The 23,666-nt window shown below is 51.3% G+C and overlaps 1 protein-coding gene across 4 annotated transcripts in view; it reads right to left on the bottom strand.

Annotated features, from left to right (window-relative positions):
- The window catches only part of RILPL1 (Rab interacting lysosomal protein like 1), a 57,907-nt gene extending 40,028 nt beyond the window's left edge, over window positions 1-17,879 (bottom strand). For all 4 annotated transcript variants that reach the window (XM_012447167.3, XM_012447168.3, XM_012447169.3 and 1 more), the window contains exons 1-2: window positions 17,563-17,879; window positions 8,199-8,349 (exon numbers count right to left, since the gene is read on the bottom strand). In XM_012447167.3, the coding sequence (XP_012302590.2) occupies window positions 8,199-8,349; window positions 17,563-17,871 (460 nt within the window). In that variant the 5' untranslated portion in view covers window positions 17,872-17,879. The remainder of the gene's footprint in view (window positions 1-8,198; window positions 8,350-17,562) is intronic.
- Between the last annotated feature and the right edge of the window lie 5,787 nt (window positions 17,880-23,666).

Raw genomic sequence — 23,666 nt, 5'->3', positions numbered from 1 at the left:
CAACGTGGCTGAAATCTCACGGCTATTTAGTGGTCATGTGGGAGCTGTAATCTGGATCTCTTCATACCAAACCAGCGTGTTTTTCAGCCCATCAGAGGCAGCAAGTCACCTTCCACGTGGGAATGATGATGACAGCTCACATTTCCTCCGAGGTTGGCCTCAGATCACCTGGGCCCGTGTTTACACCGCCGCTCTTTGATGTGCCTTTGCTACCACAGACATCCTGACTGACAGGCTCTACACTGGAAGTCCAGCTCCTCGCCTAAGGGCAGGATAACCCTGAGGTGTAACTTACATTCCAGACTCCCCAGGGGCTCCGACTGAGGCCACCTTCCCGGACTCTGCTGAGATCATGGCCCTGCTCGGCTTCCTCTCGCTTTCCTTGTCCTGCTTCCTCACTCCCTCCCCGCTGGGGGTGCTTCTTTCATAAGTCAGTTTCGTGGGAATCCTTGTCTTAGGATCCCCTTCTGGAAGAATCTGACCTAGACAGTGCCAGGCATGGTGGCTCTAGATTGCTGTAGTCCCAGGGACCCAGAACGTCAGCAGCCTTATTTGAAAACAGGGTATTTGCAGATGTAATTAGTTAAGATGACGTCACGGTGAATGAGGGGTATGCCCTAAATCCAGTGCCTGGTGTCCTCATAAAACAAAGGAGGTAGAAAGTGGTGGCTCACACCTGTAATCCTGGCACTTCGGGCGACCAAGGCAGGTGGATCACTTGAGCCCAGGAGTTCCAGACCAGCCTGGGCAAGATGGTGAAACCCTGTCTCTACAAAAAGTACAAAAATTAGCTGGATGTGGTAGCACATGCCTGTAGTCCCAGCTACTTGGGAGGCAGGAGGATCACCTGAGCACGGGAGGCGGAGGTTGCAGTGAGCTGAGATCGCACCACTGCACTCCAGCCTGGGGGACAAAGTGAGACCCTATCTCAAAACAAAAAACAAACAAACAAAAAAACCCCATTAAACAACAAAAGATAAAGGAGAGGGAGATGAGACACACAGACACGGAGGAGAAGTGTGGCCACAGAGGCAGAGACTGGGATGGTGTAGCCACAGGCGAGGATTCCGGCAGCCCGCAGAGGCAAGACGGGACTCCTCCTGAGAGGGGCTGGAGAGAGCACGGCCTTGCTGACTCCCGACTATGCACCTCTGGCCTCCAGACTATGAGAATAAACTGTTTCCGGCCACCCAGTTTGTGGTCATTTGTTATGACAGCCTCCAAGAAGCTGACACAGCAAACACAGGGAGAAAGGCCCAGAGAGACACGGCACAGCAATTTTTTTTTTTTTTGAGACAGTCTCACTCTGTTGCCCAGGCTGGAGTGCAGTGGCGCAATCACAGCTCACTGCAACCTCCACCTCCCGGGTTCAAGCAATTCCCATGCCTCAGCCTCCTGAAGCTGGGATTACAGGTGCGTACCACCACATCTGGCTACTTTTTGTATTTTTTGTAGAGATGGGGCTTCACCATTTTGCCCAGGCTGGTCTTGAACTCCTGGTCTCAAGTGATCCACCCGCCTCAGTCTCCCAAACTGCTGGAATAACAGGCATGAGCCACTGCACTTCAGAGAGCATGGTTGAGCCCTGTGTGTCCAATTCGTCAGCCACCAGCGGCCACCGAGCACTTAAAATGGGGCCCATCCAAATGGACATGCGAGCATAAAATACACATTGCCAGCCAGGTGCAGTGGCTCACGCCTGTACTTTGGCCAGTACTTTGGGAGGCCAAGGTGGGCAGATCACGAGGTCAGGAGGTGGAGACCATCCTAACACAGTGAAATCCTATCTCTACTAAAAATACAAAAAAATTAGCAGGACATGGTGGCATACGCCTGTAGTCCCAGCTTCTCGGGAGGCTGAGGCAGGAGAATCGCTTGAACCCAGGAGGCAGAGGTTGCAGTGAGCCAAGATAATGCCACTGCACTCCAGCCTTGGAAACAGAAGGAGACTCCATCTCGAAAAAAAAAAAAAAAGGCCAGGCACCGTGGCTCACGCCTATAATCCCAGCACTTTGGGAGGTTGAGGCGAGTGGATCACAAGGTCAGGAGTTCAAGACCAGCTTGGCCAACAGTGAAATCCCATCTCTACTAAAAATACAAAAATTAGCTGGGTGTGGTAGCATGCGCCTGTGGTCCCAGCTACTTGGGAAGCTGAGGCAGGAGAATCACTTGAACCTGGGAGGTGGAGGTTGTGGTGAGCCGAGATCACACCACTGCAACAGAGTGAGACAACTCCATCTTAAACAAAAAAAAAAAAAAAAAAAAGATATTACTTTCATCTGTTTCTTTTTACTTTTTCTTTTTTTTTTTTTTTTTTTTTTTTTTTTTTTTTTTTTTGAGACGGAGTTTCGCTGTTGTTACCCAGGCTGGAGTGCAATGGCGCGATCTCGGCTCACCGCAACCTCCGCCTCCTGGGTTCTGGCAATTCTCCTGCCTCAGCCTCCTGAGTAGCTGGGATTACAGGCACGCGCCACCATGCCCAGCTAATTTTTTGTATTTTTAGTAGAGACGGGGTTTCACCGTGTTGACCGGGATGGTCTCGATCTCTTGACCTCGTGATCCACCCGCCTCGGCCTCCCAAAGTGCTGGGATTACAGGCGTGAGCCACCGCGCCCGGCCTCTTTTTACTTTTTCTAATGTGCCAAGTAGAAGAATGCCAGTTACTTCTCTTTTATTGCAGTGTTGTTCTGTAATGCCCTTCAGACAATGACAATGTGGTCAGTTTTCCTCCCCTGGTGACTAAGCTGTTCCTTTAGAGCCCAAAGATTTTTTTCCAGACCCATCAGCAAATCTGTATATCGCATTCCCAGCGCGATGGCTTGCATACCTGTAGTTCATTTCTGCATGTGCTAACAAGTTTCTGTGCCAGCTGACAAGCTACATTTCCACAAACAGCCGGCAAGGAAGCGCTTTTTAATCTGGAGACTTCCAAGGGTAGAGGAGCCTGCCAGGTGCCTCTGAGCACAGTGCCCTGGATGAACTGCTGGGAAAGTCACACTGTTCCATGCAGGGCCGGCTCCTCTCAGCACCCCTCACCCCCGACACAGGAGTCAGACGACTGCACCCCTAAGCCCTCAGTCTGCCCCTGGCCTCTGCCCGGCATAGGCTCAGCCCTCACTTCCCGGGCTCCAACTTCTCCCAGGGACCTCGTCTGCCCCAGGTCTGTCCCCCTCACAGGTGGAAGGCATGCTTTTGTCCTTGTTCCCATGGTTTCCCATGCAAAATAAAAATAACCACAAAAGGCACGCCTGGCATCTGCCGGGTCTCTCTTCTCAGGCGGGGGGAGTGGGGTGTGCCGCTGTGTGCCTCCCGAGCTAACCCTTTGGGAGCCAGACCCACGCTAGATGCCATTTAAGTGCGTCTCAGATCGCTCACGTGTGGGCTGATTCATGACAAGCCCAGCAGGGATCTGGAAGGCTGTGGAAGCAAAGCAAAGCTCCCCGCACGGAGGGCGCTGTGAGCATGTGTGCACCGACGTGTACGGAAGCGGCTCGGAGCCCTGAGGTCCAGGGCCCGTGGGTCACTGAGGCCTCTGGGCGCCCTGCAGAAGTGTCGGAAGTTTAACATAGTTCCCCTATGGCCCAGCAATTCCACTCCTAGGTATACACCCCACAGAACTGAAAACGTAGGTCCACACCAACGCTTGAACACAACGTTCACAGCAGCACGATTCACAACAGCCAAAAGGTGGTGACGTGTCACAAGTCCATCCACAGGTGAGTGGGCAAACAAAATGTGGTATAGCCATAGAACAGAATATGATTCAGACATGAAAAGGAAAGGCCAGGCGCAATGGCTCACACCTGTAATCCTGGCACTTTGGGAGGCCGAGGCGGGCGATCACCTGAGGTTGGGAGTTCGAGACCAGCCTGGCCAACATGATGAAACCCCGTCCCTACTAAAAAGACAAAAATTAGCCAGGCATGGTGGGGCACACCTGTGGTCCCAGCTACTCAGGAGGCTGAGGTGAGAGGATCAGTTGAACCTGGGAAGCAGAGGCTGCAGTGAGCTGAGATTGTGCCTCTGCACTCCGGCCTGGGCCACAGAGGAAGAAGAAGAAGGAATGAAGCCTGCCATACGCTACAATGACAATGTGGATGAACCCTGAACACATGATGCCAAATGAAAGAAGCCAGTCACAAAGACCGCACAGCATATGACCCCATTATATGAAATGTCCCCTATAGGCAAACACAGGCAGAAAGCTGATGAGTGGGTGCTTACCGCTGGGGGTGGGGACGGGATGGGAGTATGGTGTTTCTTTTGGGGGTAAAAAAATGTACTGCAATTGTGGTGATGGCTGCACAAATCTGCGAATAGACTAAAAACCACTGAATTGTACACTTAAATAATATTTTTTCTTTCTTTTTTTGTTTTAAAGAAACAAGGTCTCACTATGTTGCCCAGGCTGATCTCAAACTCCTGAGCTCAAGAGATCCTCCTGCCTCAGCGTCCCAAAGTTCTGAGATTACAGGCATGAGCCACCGCGCCTGGCTGAACTGTACACTTTATTTATTTATTTAGAGACAGAGTCTTACTCTGTCACCCAGGCTGGAGTGCAGTGGTGTCACCTTGGCTCACTGCAACCTCCGCTTCCCGGGTTCAAGCGATTCTCCTGCCTCAGCCTCCCGAGTAGCTGGGATTACAAGCATGCACCACCACGCCTGGCTAATTTTTATATTTTTAGTACACCTTGTCTCAAAAAACAAACATGGCTGGGTGCAGTGGCTCAAGCCTGTAATCCCAGCACTTTGGGAGGCCAAGGTTGGCAGATCACCTGAGGTCAGAACTTCAAGGCTAGCCTGGCTGACATGGTAAAATACCGTCTCTATTAAAAATACAAATATTGGCTGGACATGGTGGCATGTGCTTGTAGTCCCAGCTACTCAGGAGGCTGAGGTGAGAGGACCATGTGAACCTGGGAGGCAGAGGTCGCAGTGAGCCGAGATTGTACCACTGCATTCCAACCTGGGCGACAGAGTGAGACTCCATCTCAAAAAAATAAAAAAAGTCCTCTTTCTTGGGTTTCTGAAGGAAATTGGGACAGGGTTTCAGAGTCCTCCAGGCCCAGGCTGACTTTGCTGCTAGAAAACTTTCTAATGTCCAAGTCACTGCAGCAGGAAGATCCAGGCCCCAGCCTGTGCCTCCCTGCCCAGCCTCCAACCTGGCAAAGCCCAGAACAGGCACAGAGCAGGCACTCCATCAGAGATAACAGAGACAAAGGGTGACCAAAGGAACGCATGGCAGCCCTCTGTCTGTCGTAAGCTCCCGGGCGGTGGAACGCCACAGTGGCCCAATCCATGGTGAGCACGATTTCAGTCTCCTCCCAGCCTTACCCACATGGTCTCCTGCAGCCCTGGGTCAAGGGCTCCAAGAGAGACATAAGCCTTCCTTCAGGGAGCTGATTTCAGCTGATCTGGGTCCCACTTCTGACTCTGCCACTAACTTGCTGTGTGACCCAAATCACTCTCCCTCTCTGTCTACACTTTTCTCATCTATTCAATAAGTATACTGAACTGGATTATGATAACCCGTAGTAATACTAGCTAATACTTGCTGAGTATTTTCTCTGTGCCAGGTAAGATTCTAAGTGGTCTGTACAGAGTCACTGATTCTCCCCTCATGACAAGCTTATGAGGGAGGTATGGTTATTTCCCCCATTTTTACATGGGGGGCAACTGAGGCAAATGAAGGTCACGTGACTTGATCAAAGTCACATAGCAGGGAGGTTTCGGGTTCGGGACTCAAACCTGGGCTGCCTGGCTCCAGAGACAGTGCATACAACCAGGAAAACTTTTGTTTTCATTGTTACTAATTACTTCTCAACAAAGGAAATCCAAGGAAAAGAGAATCCAGACCTGGATCAAACTTTTCCTTTTTCCTTGGTTCCCACAGTCCTTTTCAGTGCCATATATACATTTTTTTTTTGAGACAGTCTCGCTCTGTCACCCAGGCTGCGACACAGTAATGCAGTCTCAGTTCACTGCAACCTCCACCTCCCGAGTTCAATTGAATCTCCTGCCTCAGCCTCCCAAGTTGCTAAGAACAGGTGTGTGCCACCACAATAGGCTAATTTTTTGTTTTTTTGAGACAGAGTCTCGCTGTCACCCAGGCTGGAGTGCAGTGGTGCCATCTCAGCTCACTGCGACCTCTACCTCCCGGGTTCAAGTGATTCTCCTACTTTAGCCTCCTGAGGAGCTGGGATTACAGGCACCCGCTGCCACACCCAGCTAATTTTTGTATTTTTAGTAGAGATGGGGTTTCACTATGTTGGACAGGATGGTCTCGATCTCTTGACCTCATGACTCACCCGCCTCGGCCTCCCAAAGTGCTGGGATTACGGGCATGAGCCATTGCACCCAGCCTAATTTTTGTATTTTTAGTAGAGACGGGATTTCACCATGTTGGCCAGACTGGTCTCAAACTCCTGACCTCAAATGATCCACCTGCCTCGGCCTCCCAAAGTGCTGGGATTACAGGCGTGAGCCGCCGCGCCCGGCCTTCGGTGCCACACTTGATTCTGCAGAGTGGTAACCACACGTTCTGAAGTTCAGCACCCACCCCAGGTCCATCCTCATCCCATCAAACAAGAGGAGGAGGCTCATGTGGTGAACCAAGGAGTTTCTGAGACAGAAGCGACGACCCTGAGATTCCTTGGGGTGAGTGAGCGGCAGGAGGCACCCCTGCTTTACTGAGCGGAGCAGATGCCGCCCACAGCCCTGCCTGGCCCGAATCTTGCGGCCTGTCTGTCCTTTTCCCAGCACCAGAGCAGCTTATCGGATGAGTGACAGTTTGGGGGCTCCAGCGCCATTCAGGCCTGGGATGCCATCCCAGGTTACTCACTGGTAAGCGTGTGCCTGTGACAAGAGCCTCCACTCTCTTCCCACCACAGGTTTAGAATAAAATCCAAACCTTGGCCTCTAAGGAGCTACGTGACCTGACCCCTGTGACCTCATCTCCAACCACTCAATCATCTTCTGATACATTAGCCTTCTTTATTTTTTATTAATTTTTTTGACACGGTCTCACTGTCATTAGGCTGGAGTGCAGCGGTATGATCTCAGCTCACTGCAGCCTCGGCCTCCTGGGCTCAAGATATCCTCCTGCCTCAGCCTTCTAAGTAGCTTAGACTGCAGGTGTGCACCACTGGACCTGGCTAATTTTTTTTGAGAAGGAGTCTTGCTCTGTCACCCAGGCTGGAGTGCAATGGCGCGATCTCGGCTGCTCACTGCAACCTCCACCTCCCAGATCCAAGTGATTCTCCTGCCTCAGCCTCCCAAGTAGCTTGGATTACAGGCGCCTGCCACTATGCCTGGCTAATTTGTTTTGTATTTTTAGTGGAGACGGGGTTTCACCATGTTGGCCAGGCTGGTCTCGAACTCCTGAGCCTGGGATGATGTGCCCACCTCGGCCTCCCAAAGTGCTGAGATTACAGGCGTGAGCCACTGCATCCGGCCAGACCTGGCTACTTTTTTAAAAAACATTTTAGTAGAGATGAGGTCTCACTATGTTGCCCAGGCTAGTCTCGAACTCCCAAGTAATCCTCCTGCTTCAAAAGTGCTGGGATCACAGGAGTGAGCCACTGCACCCGGTCTACACTGGCCTTCTCGGTTTCCCTTGAATGCTCATGTCCCAGGGACCTTCACACGACTGCCCCCTCCAACCTCCCCACTCAACACAAGCATATAGGTGAGTGGCTCACTCCGTTACTTCATTAGGGCTCAAACATGACCTCGTCGGAGGCCTTCCCTGATGACTGTATCTGAAGACATCCTTACCAAGTCACTCTATCACATGCCCCACTGACTGCAGCTCTCCTGGAGCATGGCTGCCCCTGGACCTATGGCATCTGTGTGTTTACATTTAACGCCCTTTCTCCTCTGCAAAGCACACAAGCTTCCGAAGGGCAGGGTCTCTGTCATGTTTAACACATATCCCAGGGCCAAGAGAGGAACCTCACAAACAGAGGCGAAGCTGTGACAGTTTGCTGAAAGGATCTCTGTGTCACCATCTGTAAACTGAGCCTACATGATGCTTCTCTGGCAGGGCTACGGGGCAAATCAACATGACACAGGAGGCAAAGGGCCTTGGGCACCAGCCAGCACCGCATCAATGTCCAGGGGCGGTGGCGACAATCACTGATGTGGGTGATGAGAAAAGGAACGGCCAGCCCCTCGCATTGGCGCCGGCCCACTTACCTTCGTGCTTCTGGAACTCCTCCTCCGAGAAGTTGACGTCCTTGTGGGAGAGGTTGGTCATAAGCTGCTTGTTCTCCTCCTGCAGCTGGGCGATCTGGGAGAGGAGGTCCTGAGCCTCCCCTCGCCACACATCCTCCACCAGCTCCAGCTCCTGCCAAGGCGAAGGGACAGCGCGGGGTCACTGCCTGCCCAGGGCAGCGGCCTTACCCACCCTGACCCTAAGGGGCCGCTCGGGTTGCCGGGACTTTGGGCCTTCCCCTTCCTTGTGAGAACTGGGAATAGGCAACTGGGCCGGCAAGGCCACCACGAGCCCCATATGCTACTTTTGCAAGAAACAGAAGGCACCCTTCTTTGGGGCAGATGCCTGCGTTTATGCTGTTAGGACCTGGCCCAGTTAGAACTGCCCCAAGGACAACCACAAAGCTGGTGCCACGTCTTGGAGCTCTCTTCAGAGAGGACAGAGCAGCCCCAGGATGTGGGGGTCCTAACATTCTCAACCTCTGGGGGGCACGTCCTTGATCTCCGGACAGTTGGGACAAACCTCTCTCCAAGGGAGCCAGAGGGCTCAAAAATCCTGGGGATGCCGAGGCGGACAGGGTCCTCCTGCCCCAGAGTTCCTTAGGTATCTGATCCAGGTCTCTCTCCACAGGGTCTTCAACCACTGACCTGACCACCCTGAGCCTCAGTTTCTCTCAGTAGGGGAACCAGGACAAAGGCTCACTAGGTGAACGTGAGAATAAATAGAATCAGTCTATTAAAGTTATTTCGTGGGTGACTGTAGTCAAAGAAATAGACAATAACAAGTGCTGTCAGGGAGAGGAAGAAACAGGAACTCTCCTACGCTGCTGGTGGGGATGGAAAATGGTGCGGACATTTTGGAAAACACTCTGGCAGTTTCGCAAAACATTAACACAGAGTTACCACAGGACCCAGCAATTCCAGTCCTTGGATTGGCTCAAGAGGCATGAACACATATGTCCACATGAAAACGTGTGCAGGTGAATGTTCCTCACAGCATTATTCCCGGTAGCCAAAACGCAGAAACAGCACATCCATACAGTGGAATACTATTTGGCCACTAAAAGGAATGAAAGTCTGACATAAGCTACAACATAGGTGGACCCTGAAAACCTTATGGAAAGAAGCCAAACACAAAAGGTCAAATGTTATACGATCAGTTTTAGAAAATGTCCAATACCAGCAAATCCATAGAGATAGGAAGCAGGGCCAGGCACAGTGGCTCACGCCTGCAATCCCAGCACTTTGGGAGGCCGAGATGGGTGGATCACTTGAGGTCAGAAGTTTGAGACCAGCCTGGACAACATGGTGAAACCCCATCTCTACTAAAAATATAAAAATTAGATTGGCAGCCGGGCGTGGTGGCTCACGCCTGTAATCCAAGTACTTTGGAGGCCAAGGTGGGCGGATCACCTGAGGTCAGGAGTTCAAGACCAGCGTGACCAACATGGTAAAACCCTGTCTTTTATATATATATATATATATATATATAAATTAGCTTGGCGTGGTGGTAGGCACCTGTAATCCCAGCTACTCCGGAGGCTGAGGCTGGAGAATCACTTAAACCCAGAAGGTGGAGGTTGCAGTCAGCCAAGATTGCACCATTGCATTCCAGCCAAGGTAACAAGAGCAAAATTCCATCTCAAAAAAAAATATATATATATAAATAGGTCAGGCGTGGTGGCTCACGCCTGTAATCCCAGCACTTTGGGAGGCTGAGGTGGGTGGATCACCTGAGGTCAGGAGTTCGAGACCAGACTGACCAACATAGTGAAACCCCATCTCTACTAAATACAAAAAATTAGCCAGACATGGTAGTGCATGCCTGTACTCCCAGCTACTTGGGAGGCTAAGGCAGGAGAATTGCTTGAACCCAGGAGGTGGAGGCTGCAGGGAGCTGAGACTGAGCCATTGCACTCCAGCCTAGGCAACAAGAGCTAAAATCTGTCTCAAAATAAAAGGAAAAGAAAAAAGATAAGAAAAGAAAGAGAGAGAGAGAGAGAAAGGAAGCAGACTGGAGGCTGTCTAGAGCCAGTGTGCTAGAGGTGAGACGAAGAATGACTGTGAATAGGTATGGATTTTCTTTTTGGGGGTGATGAAAATGTTCTAAAATTGATGGTGGCAGGGTGCAGTGGCTCACACCTGGAATCCCAGCACTTTGAGAGGCCAAGGTGGGCGGATCACTTGAGGTCAGGAGTTCGAGACCATCCTGGCCAACATGGCAAAACCCCATCTCTACTAAAAACACAAAAAATTAGCCAGGTGTGGTGGTGGGCACCTGTAATCCCAGCTACTTGGGAAACTGAGGCAGGAGAATTGCTTGAACCTGGGAGGCAGAGGCTACGGTGAGCTGAGATCAAGCCATTGCACTCCAGCCTGGGTCACACAGCGAGATTCCATCTCAAAAAATAAAATAAAATAATAAAATAGGCCAGGCACAGTGGCTCACACCTGCAATCCCAGCACTTTGGGAGGCAGGTGGATCACCTGAGGTCAGGAGTTCAAGACCAGCCTGGTCAACATGGCAAAACCTCATCTCTACAAAAATATAAAAATTAGCTGGGTATGGTGGTATGTGCCTGTAATCCCAGATACTCGGGAGGCTGAGTTGGGAGAACTGCTTGAACCTGGGAGGCAGAGGCTGCAGTGAGCCAAGATCAAGCCACTGCACTCCAGGCTGGGTCACAGAGTGAAACTCCATCTCGAAAAATTTAAAATAAAATAAAATAAAAAATAGTGGTTCAAGGCATGGACACCGGAGCCTGTTGACCCAAGTTTGAATCCTGTTTCTGCGGCTTACTAGCTGACCCTGGCGAGTTATTCAACCTTCCGGTGCCCCGGAAATGAGGAAAATAGTGTAGGATCTGCCAGGAAGGGTGGGTGTGAGGATTAAACAGTCACTATAAGTAAAGTGCCCGGAACATGCCCAGCAACCAGAAAGTACTAACAATGTGTAATCTCTGTTCCATCCCTACCACCCATCACAAGCGGCCAGGTGGCCGCATGCTAGGCATGCCTCTGTCCATCTGCTAAATAAGTTCTCAGACCCATCTCCTTTGTCAGAACCTGCTGCACTGGGGACGAGAGGAGTAAGAGCCTAGTATTGGCACAGAGGGTTCAAGGTCACCAGGGGAGGTGAAGGGCAGGGTGGGGGGTGGCAGTCGTGGGGAAGGGATGGGGAGGGCATGCTGACCTTCCCACAAGCAGGTGGGGCCTGGAAGCAAATGAGGCACATCCAGCTCTGTTCCTCTCTGTTCCCAGCGGGCATTGGCTGGGCTCACAGAGGGCTCTGAGAATATTAGTCAAGTGTAACTGGCTGGGGCAGGCAGAATAACAGCTCCCAAAGTCATCCAGGTCCTAGTCCCCGAGAATACGTTACCTTACGTGGCAAAAGGGACTGTGCAGAGATGATTAAGTTATGGACTTAGGCATGGTGTGGTGGGTTATACCTATCATGCCTGTAATTTAGGGGGCTGAGGTGGGAGCACTGCTTTAGGCCAGGAGTTCAAGAATAGCTTCAGCAACATGGCAAAACCCTGTCTCTACAAAAAATTTAAAAATTAGCTGGGTGTGGTAGCACATGCCTGTCTGTAGTCCCAGCTATTCGGAGGCTGAGGTGGGAGGATTGCTTGAGCCCAGGAGGTGGAGGCTGCAGTGAGCTGTGATTGCACCACAGCACTCCAGCCTGGGTGACAGAGTGAGATCCCATCTTTTTTTTTTTAATTAAAAAAAGGCTTTTGAGGCTGGGCATGGTGGCTCACATCTATAATCCCAGCACTTTGGGAGGCCAAAGCAGGAGGACCATTTGAGGTCAGGAGTTCAAGACCAGCCTGGCCAACACAGCGAAACTCTATCTACTAAAAATTAAAAAATTAGGTGAGTGTGGTGGCGCACACCTGAAATCTCAGCTACTAAAGAGGCTGAAGCACAAGAATCACTTGAACCCGGGAGGCGGAGGTTGCAGTGAGCAGAGATTGTGCTACACTGCACTCCAGCCTGGGTGACAGAGTGAAACTGTGTCTCCAAAAAAAAAAAAAAAAGGCTCTTGAGATGGGGTGATGATTCTGGATTATCTGGTGGACTGATGTCATCCCAGGGTCTTCATGAGAGGTAGGAAGGCAGGTCAGCATTAGAGGAATGTGAGGGAGACGGGAAGATGCCCCGCTGCTGCCTTTGCAGACGGAGGAAGGGGCCACGAGCCAGGGAATGCGGAGTCCATAAACTGGGGAAGGCAAAGAAACGGATCCTCCTCCACAGCCCCCAAAGGAGCGGAGCCTTCCCGACATCTTGATTTTAACTCAGTGAGACCCATTTCCGACTTCTGACCTCCAGAAATTTCTCCAGTATTATCCATATTGATATTACCCATATGCTTCTATAATACCATATGACACTGTAGCCATAATATTGAATTATCCAGTTCGATAAGACAATACATTTCTGGTCAGGCGTGGTGGGTCACACCTGTAATCCCAGTACTCTGGGAGCCTGAGGCAGGAGAATGGCTTGAGCCCAGGAGTTTGTGACCAGCCTGGGCAACACGGCAAGACCTCATCTCTGCTAAAAATTAAAAAAATAGCCGGGTGTGATGGCATACTCCTGCAGTCCAGCTACTTGGGAGGCTGAGGCGGGAGGATCGCTTGAGCCCAGGAGGCCGAGGCGGCAGTGAACCACGGTCATGCCCAGTACTCCAGCCTGGGCAATGTCTCAAAAAAAAAAAAAAAAAAAAAGAGAATACATTTCTGCTGTTTTGAGCCACTAAGTTTGTGTTAATTTGTTACAGCAGCCACAGGGGATGAATACAGACCTTCACCCTCAGTTCTTTCTTTTATTTCTCTCAATGAACTGAAGTCGATGCTGGGGATGCCAATTCTCGCCTCTGAGTTGACCACTCAGAATCTCATGCTGCCTCTATACCAGCTCGAAGCCTCTCCCGAGAGGTCAGCTCTGATCAACCATCTCCTTCACCTTCTTCCCTCAGCCGAGCCCAGCACCTTCCTGACTCATCTCCCAGTCCTCTTCCTCACTCGCTCTGCTCCAGCCACACTGGCTCTGTGTTCCTCAAACATGCCAAATGCATTCCAACCTCAGGATCTTTGCACCTGCCATGTCTTCTGCCTAGAATGCCTCTCTCCCAGATCAATCTGTGGCTGGCTCCTACCCTTTATTCAGGTCTCAACTCAGATGCCACCTCCTCAGAGAAGCCTTCCTGACTGCCCCACATGTTAGACCACCACCCTAGCCAGTCTCTTTCATGTCTCCCAGTTTTATTTTCTTTATGGCACTTATCATAAACTGATTTTTGTTATGTTTTGTTTTGTTTTGAGACAAAGCCTCACTCTGTTGCCCAGGGTGGAGTGCAACCTCCTGCCTTAAACCCTTAAACGCTTAAACCCTGCAACCTCCGCCTCCTGGGTTTAAGCGATTTTCCTGCCTCAGCCTCTTGAGTAGCTGGGACTATAGGCGTGTGCTACCATGCCTGGCTAATTTTTGTATTTTTAGTAGAGACAGGGTTTCACCATGTTGGTCAGGCTGGTCTCAAACTCATGACCTTGTGATCCACCTGCCTTAGCCTCCCGAAGTGCTCAACCAGGATTTCAGGCATAAGCCACCGCACCTGGCCAAATTTTATATTTTTAGTAGAGACAGAGTTTCTCCATGTTGGCCAGGCTGGTCTTGAACTCCTAACCTCAAGTGATCCAGCTGACTTGGCCTCCCAAACTGCAGGGATTACAGGCATGAACCACTGCACCCAGCCTGACTTTTTTTTTTTTTTTTTAATCTATCTTGGCTGGGCGCAGTGGCTCATGCTCGTAGTCCCAGCACTTTGGGAGGACAAGACAGGAGGACTGCTTGAGCCCAGGAGTTCAAGACTAGCCTGGACAACATAGTGAGACCTTGTCTCTGCAGGAAAAAAAAATTATAGCATGCCTATAATCTTAGCTAGTCAGGAGGCTGAGGCAGGAGGATCTCTTGAGCCCAGTTGGTCAAGGCTACAGTAAGCCATGATGCCATCACTGCACTCTGGGCTGGATGATACAGCAAGACCCTAACTCAAAGATAAAAAAGGACAAAAAATCTCTATCTCCTCCTCATGCTAGAATTGCACCATCCCACGGGAAAGCCACTAGCCACGTGGCTGTTGAGCATTTGGCATGTGGCTGGTCTGAGTGGAAGTGGGCAGCAGGGTTAAAGACACACCAGATTTCAAAGATGTCGTAGGAAAAAGAGTGCAAAATGGCAAACGATAAGTTTTTATACTGATTACACGCTGAAATGAAAAGATTTGGGATATACTGAGTCCTATAAGATATATTAAAATTAACCTCACCTCTTTTCTGTTGTTTTTTATTTTTTTAATCTACTCTTAGCAAAGATCTCATTTATGTTGTTGTTGGTTTTGTGATAAGAGTCTCGCTCTGTCACCCAGGCTGGAATGTGGTGGTGCGATCTCGACTCACTGTAACCTCCATCTCCCAGGTTCAAGCGATTCTCCTGCCTCAGCCTTCCGAATAGCTGGGACTATAGGCGCACACCACCACACCCAGCTAGTTTTTGTATTTTTAGTAGAAATAGGGTTTCGCCATGTTGGCCAGGCTGGTCTTGAATTCCTGACCTGAAGTGATCCACCCACCTTGGCCTCCCGAAGTGCTGGGATTACAGGTGTGAGACACCGCACCTGGCCAACTTCACTGTTTTTTATTAACATGGCAAAGCTACATCATATTTCTCTAGTATAGCACTGCACTAAAAAGTCAGGCTCATCAGGGCCAAGGCCTCATCTGTCATGGTCATTACTGTCTCCCCAGTGTCTAGAACAGTGCCTGGCACACAGTAGGCACTCAGTAAATATATTTGCTGAACAAGTGAACGAATAGCATAGTCTGGTATGTTATACGCCATTGTGTCAGCCCAGCCATTGCTTTCTAGAATCTATTTGTGTTTTCCCTCTCTTCCTCATTACCCACCTGCTGCCTGACATGAAATTTTGCTTTTCTCTGCAGAGCCATGGCACCGAGAAGGGCACTGTGCTCACTATGGCCTGTCAAAAGGGTTGCAGACTGAGCAACAAGACAGAACATGACACATCTGCGGCCTGCGTCTGAGTAGTGGAAGTGAGCAAGTGGGTCTATGGGAGGAGTAGCGGGGAGACAGTATATGTGTTTTACTGGAGCCATAATTGCTGAAAGAGAGAGAGAGAAGGAAGAGGGGGGAAGGGGAAGGGGAAAGGGAAGAGAAAAGGAGGCGGACAGATTAAATCAGGACATGTCAAGGTTTTTGTGGAAGTATCACCTTGAAGAGCCTTTGAGACTGCAGGAAAGAAAAAAAAAATCATACAAGTCTCTCTCCATCCCAGGAATGTGAAGTAAAGGGGTCTGGGCTGGGGTGGGAAAGAAGGGCACTCTTGATTGAGGAGAGGTCATCCCCAGTGTAAGTGAACAAGCGCTGGCCCTGGGCGCAGTGATCACTTCCCCGCTGAACGTGTTCCAGAGGCAAGTGCCGCTGCTGAGAACTCCATGTGACTTCAGGCCTGGTGGCCTCCAATGGCTTCCAGGGGTGTCCCCAGCCCCCCTGCAACAGAACTAAAGAGCCCCAATGGGGGGACAGTATAGATGCCAGGACTTCTGTGTGATCAGGGCAAAGCCCCTTGGTCCCTGTTAATAACGAGAGGATTTCCAAGGTCTCTTGCCTCCTTGACCCTCTAGGAGCGATGGAGGCCTCTAGGGCAGGAGTAGAGGTGCTTAGGGTGGGGATGGTTTCCTAATATGAGCCTGTGAGCACCTCAATGAATGTCTCTCCTATAAAGAATTTTAACACTTCTAAAGGCCTATAAACAATTTTAATACTTGTAAAGCCCTTGCTATGGGCAGGTTCTGTTCTGAACACTTTCTACGTCTTTATATTAACTCCTTTAAACCTCATCACGATTCTACTGGGAGTACTATTACTATCCCATTTTAGAACTGAGCAAATGGAAGCACAGGGATACTGGGTGATTTGCCCAAGCTCACACAGCCTGTAAGTGGTAGGGTTTGAAACCAGGCTGTCTAGCTCCAAAATCCCTGCTTCTAGGAGTCTTGAAATTAATTATAGGACACAGCATTTTCAGGCTCCCAGAGTGACCTTGGAAATGCTGGTCAACTCTTGGAAGCCGGAGTTTCCTTCCTGTCCCTAGGGCATAGGGACCCATGAAGACAAACACAGTCAAACATGGCAATAGTGCCGGTACCAGCGGATCTGCCCTCAGGTTAAGGGTTCAGACCCAGCTGTGGCTGTTCTCCTCCAAAACACAGAGATCCATCCAAGTACACAACAGGAGATGCCCTGTCCCTGAGGTTCAGAGAAGCCAGTTGTATTTCCTGAGGCTGAACAGCAAGCTGGAGACTGCTCAGGCAGACTGATCCCTCAAGGAAAGGTGTTTCCTCCCATTCTCAGTCTGAAGGGGCTGCCAAGAGCATCCCTGCCTGAGGTTAGGGCAGGAAACCACATGTCTTTCACTTCCTTTTCTCCAGGAACCTCGTCTGGACTCCAGGCCCAGTGGGGAGACCCTGATTCAGAGAGGCTCCTGTTCCCAGGGCAGAGGCTCAGCCTTAAAGCTGCCCCAAATCATCCCTGTCCCCCAATTCAAACACGGTGGGGAGGAGACACAGGGCCTGGGTCTCTCTCACCAGTAACTTGGGATAAATCCCTCTTCCCACTGTGACCCTCGGTTTCCTCATCTGTAAAATGAAGATAATCTCTACAGAGTCCTGTGAGGATTAAGGATAAAATCAAAGAGGAGAGAACACTCCCTGCCACAGGTTCATAAGCTAGGGGAGTCTCGGGAAGAAAGTTGCAAATATGAACCCGGAGACTCGGGGTCAAGCAGCTCAGTGGGTGAAGGTCACATTCCCTTTGCTCTGGGGAGACTAGGGGTGGGGATGAAGAAGGGGGCCTGATGTCGTATCTTCTTGGGTAACACAGGAGGGCAAGGGGCTTATTTCATGTCTGGAAAAAATTACTATCTAAGCACTTAGCTTATATGGTCCCATTTAATTTTTCTAAGGTGGGTCCTATTTTGATCACCATTTGACAGGTGAGGACATAAGGCATAGAAGGGTTAAGAACTTACCCAAAGTCACACAGCTATTAAACGGTAAAGGTGGGAATGAACTCCAGAGAACAGCTCTTAATCTCTCGGGTGGTATCTGCCAGCCACAGGGCCTCCCTCCCTCCCCACATTGGGTCTCCTCTGGTCCGGTCCCTTAACACACACGCGTGCGCACCCACAGCTGCCCAAGGTGGAAGGGCCCTTGGGTCCCCGCGGGTCCACTGCCCGGACGGGAAGACCAAGGCCGCCGCCCACCTTCTGGTGCTTGCGCTCCTTCTCGATGCGGTCCATCCTCTCCAGGCGCAGGCGGTCCAGCTCCAGGCGCAGCTCGTCCAGTTCGGGCGCGACGTGGTGGCGGCTGACCAGCACCTCCAGGATCTCCAGGACGCGCACGACCTTGGGCATGAGGCGCGCGATGGCCTCGCAGCCGTGCTGGTCGATGACCCGCTCGAACTCGTGGCCCACGAGCGACGCGATGTCGTACACGTCCATGACGGTCAGCTCCGCCACGTTCTTCTCCAGCGCCGACTCGGCCGCCAGCGCCGACCCCCGCTCCTCCTCCATAGCCGCCCTCCCGGCCTGTCCCCCGCCCCGCAAACTCGTGCAACTCCCAAACTTGCCGCTGTCGAGGGCCGCGCCGGCCGGGCCCAGCCTGGGCCGCGGGCGGGCGCGCTCAGCGGGCGCGGGGGCAAGGGCGCAGCGGGAGGCGGGCGGCGGGCGCGGGCACGGGCGGCTGCGCGGGGTGCGCAGGGTGCGCAGGGTGCGCGGGGCAGCGGTCTGGGCGCCGGGCTCGGCCGGGAGCCGCTCCCGAGTGGGCGGCGGCGGTGGCGGCGGCGGGGAGGGCGCGCGCGTGCGCAGGCCCGCGGCACCTCCCAAGTTGAGATCCGAGTTGAGCTCAATGGAGCCGGGCCGGGCGCACCGGAGCGGTGCTGGCCGGAGCGGAGGCCGCGCGCGGGGCCCGAGAGGAAGGGCGGTCCGCGGCTCCTCCGGGAAACTTTGGCGGCGGCGGCGGCGAGGCCGGGTGACCGCTCCCCCCGCGGGGAGGCTGCGCGCCCCGCCCCGATCCCGGCCTCGCCAGGGGCGCGCCCGCCTTCCGCCGCCCGGGGGCGCCCCGGGGTCCCCCCCAGCGCGGATTCCGCGGCCTGCACCCCGGAACCCCCTCTCCAGCCTCGGGACCCGCGGCACCCCCTACCCGCGCCCCGGCCGCCCCTCCCCTGCCCCGCGCTGGCTCCTCCCCCCACCCGGCCTCTGGGAGCGGTCCAGGCCGCCCCGGGAGAGGGGGCCGGGGGCGCTGGTCTCGCGGGACGATTCGCTGCTCCGGGGAGCGGCCCTGGCCTTGGAGAGGGATGGAGGGGTCACGAGGAGGTCCCCGGGCTGGGGCTCATCCCGGGAAGAAAACGGGGACCACCCCGGCCGCAGGCCCTTCCCGCAGACCCGGCCACCAGGCCGACCTGCAGAGGCGCCCGGAGAGGGGCAGACGTGTTGAGGAGTGCTGGGTCCCCGGAGCCGCCGGGCGCCCCTCCCGGAGCCACATTCATCAGTGGCTCCTGGTGACATAAATGCCACTTCACAGTAGAGCGAAGCCCCCTTGGCATCCCAGCACCACGAGTTTTTTTGTCCAAAGGCCCTCTGTCTTTTTGGGCTGGCCAAATTCACTTGTTCATCGGACCGCCCCCCTCCCGTCCCACTCCCAGGAGAACCTTTCCTGAACCCAGAACCCATCCACTCTCCCCCGCCATGCAGGAGTTAAGGACCCCCCTTGCAAACTCAGAGTCCCCTGCTTGCCCCTTCAAATTGCTCTTAGCATGCTGAGTTTTCACCGTGTGGTTGCAGATACGTTTCCACCGTCTGACTGTTAGCTCCTTGAAGGAAGAAACCTATTAATGCGCTTGTACCCATAAACCCTACCCCAACCTGGCACCTCTAAAAGGTTTTTATTTAATTTTCTTAATAGAGACACTATGGGTGTCTCTATTAATGGCTCATTATGTTGCCAAGGCTGGTCTTAAACTCCTAGACTCAAGTGATCCTCTTGCCTTGGCTTCCCCAAAGCACTGGGATTGCAGGCGTGAGCCACCGCGCCTGGCCCCAAATTGTAAAAGTTTAAAATGTATTGAATATTTGCTTTACTTATAGTTACAAAATATGCAGCGTTTACTGTGTGCCAAGAATTATTCTAAGTGTTTTACTAATATTACCTCATTTAATCCCGACTCTATCGATTCCCAAAGTGTGGCCTAAGGACGGCTGGGGGGTCCCCAGTACCCAAAGGGTCTCTGGGAGGTTGTCCCTTTCTCCAGCTGTGTGTCAGTGTCAGGCTGAGTTCTCTTCATATGCTCAACACAAAACGGTGGATTGCAGCTGACAGCGCAGAAGCAGAGTTGAGGCCCCAGCTCCCTTCTAATGAGCAAGACGCTAGACTTGCAAAAGCATAACCCAGTACCATCGTTAGCAAGATTTTTATTTATTTTATTTTGGAGCATAGCGTGATTTTTTATTAAAAAATACATATGGGCCGGGAGCAATGGCTTGTGCCTGTAATCCTAGCACTTTGGGAGGACGAGCTAGGAGGATTTCTTGAGCTCAGGAGTTCTAGACCAGCCTAAGCAATATGGTAAGAACCCTCTCCTAAAAAAAAAAAAAAAAAAAAAAATTAAAATTAAAAAATTAAGGCCCGGTGAGGTGGCTCATGCCTGTAATCCCAACATTTTGGGTGGCCGAGGTGGGAGGATTTCTTGAGCTCAGGAGTTCGAGACCAGCCTGGCCAACATGGTGAAATCCCAACTCTACTAAAAACACAAAAATTGGCTGAATGTGGTGGCCAGCACCTATAGTGCCAGCTACTCAGGAGGCTGAGGTACAAGAATTACTTGAAACCTGGAGGTGGAGGTTGCAGTAAGCTGAGATCACACCACTGCACTCTAGCCTGGGTGACAGAGTGAGACTCCGTCTCAAAAATAAAAAATAAAAAATTAGCCAGTTGTGGTGGCAAGAACCTGTAGTCCTGTGTATTCAGGAGGACAAGATGGGAGGATCCCTTGAGCCTGGGAGGCAGAGGTTGCAGTGAACTGAAATCACACCACTATGCTCCAACCTGGGTGACAGAATGAAACTCTGTCTCAGAAAAATAAAATAAGAATAAACAAAAAATATATAGGCCTGGCACAGTGACACATGCTTGAAATCCTAGCAATTTGGGAGGCCAGGGCTGGAGGATCACTTGAGCCCAGGATTTCCAGACCAGCCCGGGCAGCATGGTGAAACCCTGTCTCAGGAAAAAAAAAAAAAAAAAAAAAGGCCAGCTGCAGTGGCTCAAGCCTGTAATCCCAGAACCTTGGGAAACCTCATCTCTACTAAAAAAATAAAAAATAAAAAAATAGCCGGGTGTGGTGGCAGGCACCTGTAATCTCATGTACTCAGGAGGCTGATGCAGGAGGATCACTTAAACCTGGGTGGCAGAGGTTGCAGTAGCTGAGATCATGCTAATGCACTCTCCAGCCTGGGTGACAAAGTCAGACTCCATCTCAAAAAAAAGCCAGACCTGGTGGCATGTGCCTGTAGTCCCAGCTACATGGGAGGCTGAGGTGGAAAGATGATTTGAGCCCAGGTGGGCAGAGGTTGCAGTGAGCTGTGATCGCGCCACTGCACTCCAGCCTGAGTGACACAGCGAGACCCTATCTTAAAAACGACAACAACAAAAAAACCCATATGTTAGCCAGCATGGTGGCAATGAGGAAACAGGCACAGAGAGATTAAAAAGCTCACCCAAGCTGAAGTTCCAGTTACTTCAGCAGGAGGATCCCTTGAGTTCAGGAGTTCTAGTCTAGCCTGGGCAATGTAGGAAGACTGCCTCTAAAAAAATAAAAAGTTTAAAAAATTTATGTTAACATGTAATGTGTTTACTATTTTTTAATTAATACTTTTAAAGCATCAGTTTAAATTTTCTCTTTCTTTCTTTCCTTTTTTTTTTTTGGTTTAGAGTCAGGGTATCATTCTGTTGCCCAGGCTGGAGTGCAGTGGTGCAATCATAGCTCACTGCAGCCTCAAACTCCTGGGCTCAAGCGATCCTCCCACTTCAGCCTTCTGAGTAGCTGGGATTATAAATTTCCATTTACAGTAGATATGAGCAGATATAACTCACCTAACAAAAGCTCTTTCAAGGCAGGGCACGGTGGCTCATACCTGTAATCCCAGCACTTTGGGAGGCCAAGGTGGGCAGATGACCTCAGGTCGGGAGTTTGAGACCAGCCTGGCCAACATAGTGAAACCCTCGTCTCTACTAAAAATATAAAAATTAACTTGACGTGTGGCGTGTGCCTGTAATTCCAGCTACTAGGGAGGCTGAGGCATGAGAATTGCTTGAACTCAGGAAGCAGAGGTTGCAGTGAGCAGAGAGCATGCTGCTTCACTCCAGCCTGGGCAACAGAGTGAGACTGTCTCAAAAAATATATATATATTTCAGTGTGTGTGTGTGTGTTTGTGTGTGTGTGTGTGTGTGTATAAAGAGGTTCAGAGACCAAAAAGTTTGAGAACTTGTGCCTTATGACATCCTAAGAGGTAAATTTTATTATTTTACAAGTGAGGAAACTGAGGCACAAAAAGATAAAAAGCTCACCCAAGGCCGGGCAGCTAGTGAAGTTAAATTCAGGGTCAGACCTGTGCAGTCTGGCCTCAGGTCTGTGCTGTAGCCTTCTCATCCTTGTTCCTTACACATGCTAAGCACTCTAAACCTGCTGGATTCTCCCAACAACCCAAATGAAGCTGACATATTATTGTGGTCGCCTTTCTTTTTTCCTTTTTTTTTTTTTTTTGAGATGGAGTCTCACTCTGTCACCCAGGCTGGAGTGCAGTGGCACAATCTCAGCTCCCTTCAGTCTCTGCCTCCTGGGTTCAAGCGATTCTTCTGCCTCAGCCTCCGGAGTATCTGGGACTACAGGCACCCAGAACCATGCCTAGCTAATTTTTGTATTTTTGGTAGAGATAGGGTTTCACCATGTTGGCCAGGCTGGTCTTGAACTCCTGATCTCAGGTGATCTGTCCACCTCGGCCTCCCAAAGTGCTGGGATTATAGGCATGACCTACCATGCCCAGCCAAGTGCTGTCCCCTTTCGTTTATTTATTTATTAATTATTTTTTTGAGATGGAGTTTCACTCTGTCGCCCAAGCTGGAGTGCAGTGGCACAATCTCAGCTCGCTGCAACCTCTGCCTCCTGGGTTCAAGCAATTCTCCTGCCTCAGCCTCCCGAGTGGCTGGGACTACAGGTGCACGCCGCCTCACCCAGCTAATGTCTTTTGTATTTTAGTAGAGACGGGGTTCCACTGTGTTGTGCAGGCTGGTCTCGAACTGCTGAGCTCAAGCAATCCACTTGCTTTGGTCTCCCAAAGTGCTAGGATTACAGACATGAGCCACCGTGCCTCAACTGCCCCTTTCTAAGTTAAAGAAGACAAGGAGGCGGGGAAACGTGGACGAATTTCCTGTAGCTACTGTAACAAATTGCCACAAACTTGGTGGCTTAAAACAAAACTGGCTGGGCACGGTGGCTCACGCCTGTAATCCCAACACTTTGGGAGGTTGAAGAGGAATGACCACTTGAGTCCAGGAGCTGAAGACCAGCCTGGGCAGCGTAGTGAGACTCTCTCTCTACACAAAAAAGGCTTTAGGCCGGCTGTGGTGGCTCAGTCCTGTAATCCCAGCACTTTGGGAGGCCGAGACGGGTGGATTACTTGAGCTCACAAGTTGGACACCAGCCTGGGCAACATGGAGAAACCCCATCTCTACAAAAAAATTTAAAAAAAATTAGCTGGGCATGGTGGCATGTGCCTGTAGACCCAGTTACTTGGGGGGCTGAGGCAGGAGGATCGCTTGAACCTGGGAGGTCGAAGCTGCAGTGAGCTGTGATCCTTTCACTGCACTCAAGCCTGGGAGACAAAGGGAGACCCTGTCTCAAAAAAAAAATGTTTCAAATTAGCCAGGTGTGCTGGTGTTCACCTGTAGTCCTAGCTACTTGGGAGGTTGGGGTGGGAGGACTGCTTGAGCCTCGGAGATCGAGCCTGTAGTGAGCCATGATCACACCATTGCCCTCCAGCCTGGGCCACAGAGTGAGATGCTGTACCGAACAAACAAACAAACAAACAGCAACAAAAAAACCCACAAAACCAGAAATGTATTCTCTCACAGTTCTGGAGTCCTGAAGTCCAAAATCAAAGCATCGGAACTACCACATTCTCTCCGAAGCCTCCCGGGGGGACCCTTCCTTGCCTCTCCCAGCTTCTGGTGACTCCGGCTGTTTCCGGGCTTGTGGCCACGTTGCTCAAATCTCTGCCTGTTTTCTTTCTTTCTTTGTTTCTTTCTTTCTTTC

Source organism: Aotus nancymaae, unplaced genomic scaffold (assembly GCF_030222135.1).
Source record: "Aotus nancymaae isolate 86718 unplaced genomic scaffold, 86718_ANA_hifiasm-v0.15.2.pri h1tg000021l, whole genome shotgun sequence".
In the NCBI taxonomy this organism is placed as follows: Eukaryota; Metazoa; Chordata; class Mammalia; order Primates; family Aotidae; genus Aotus; species Aotus nancymaae.
This window is presented reverse-complemented; position numbering and strand designations above follow the sequence as displayed.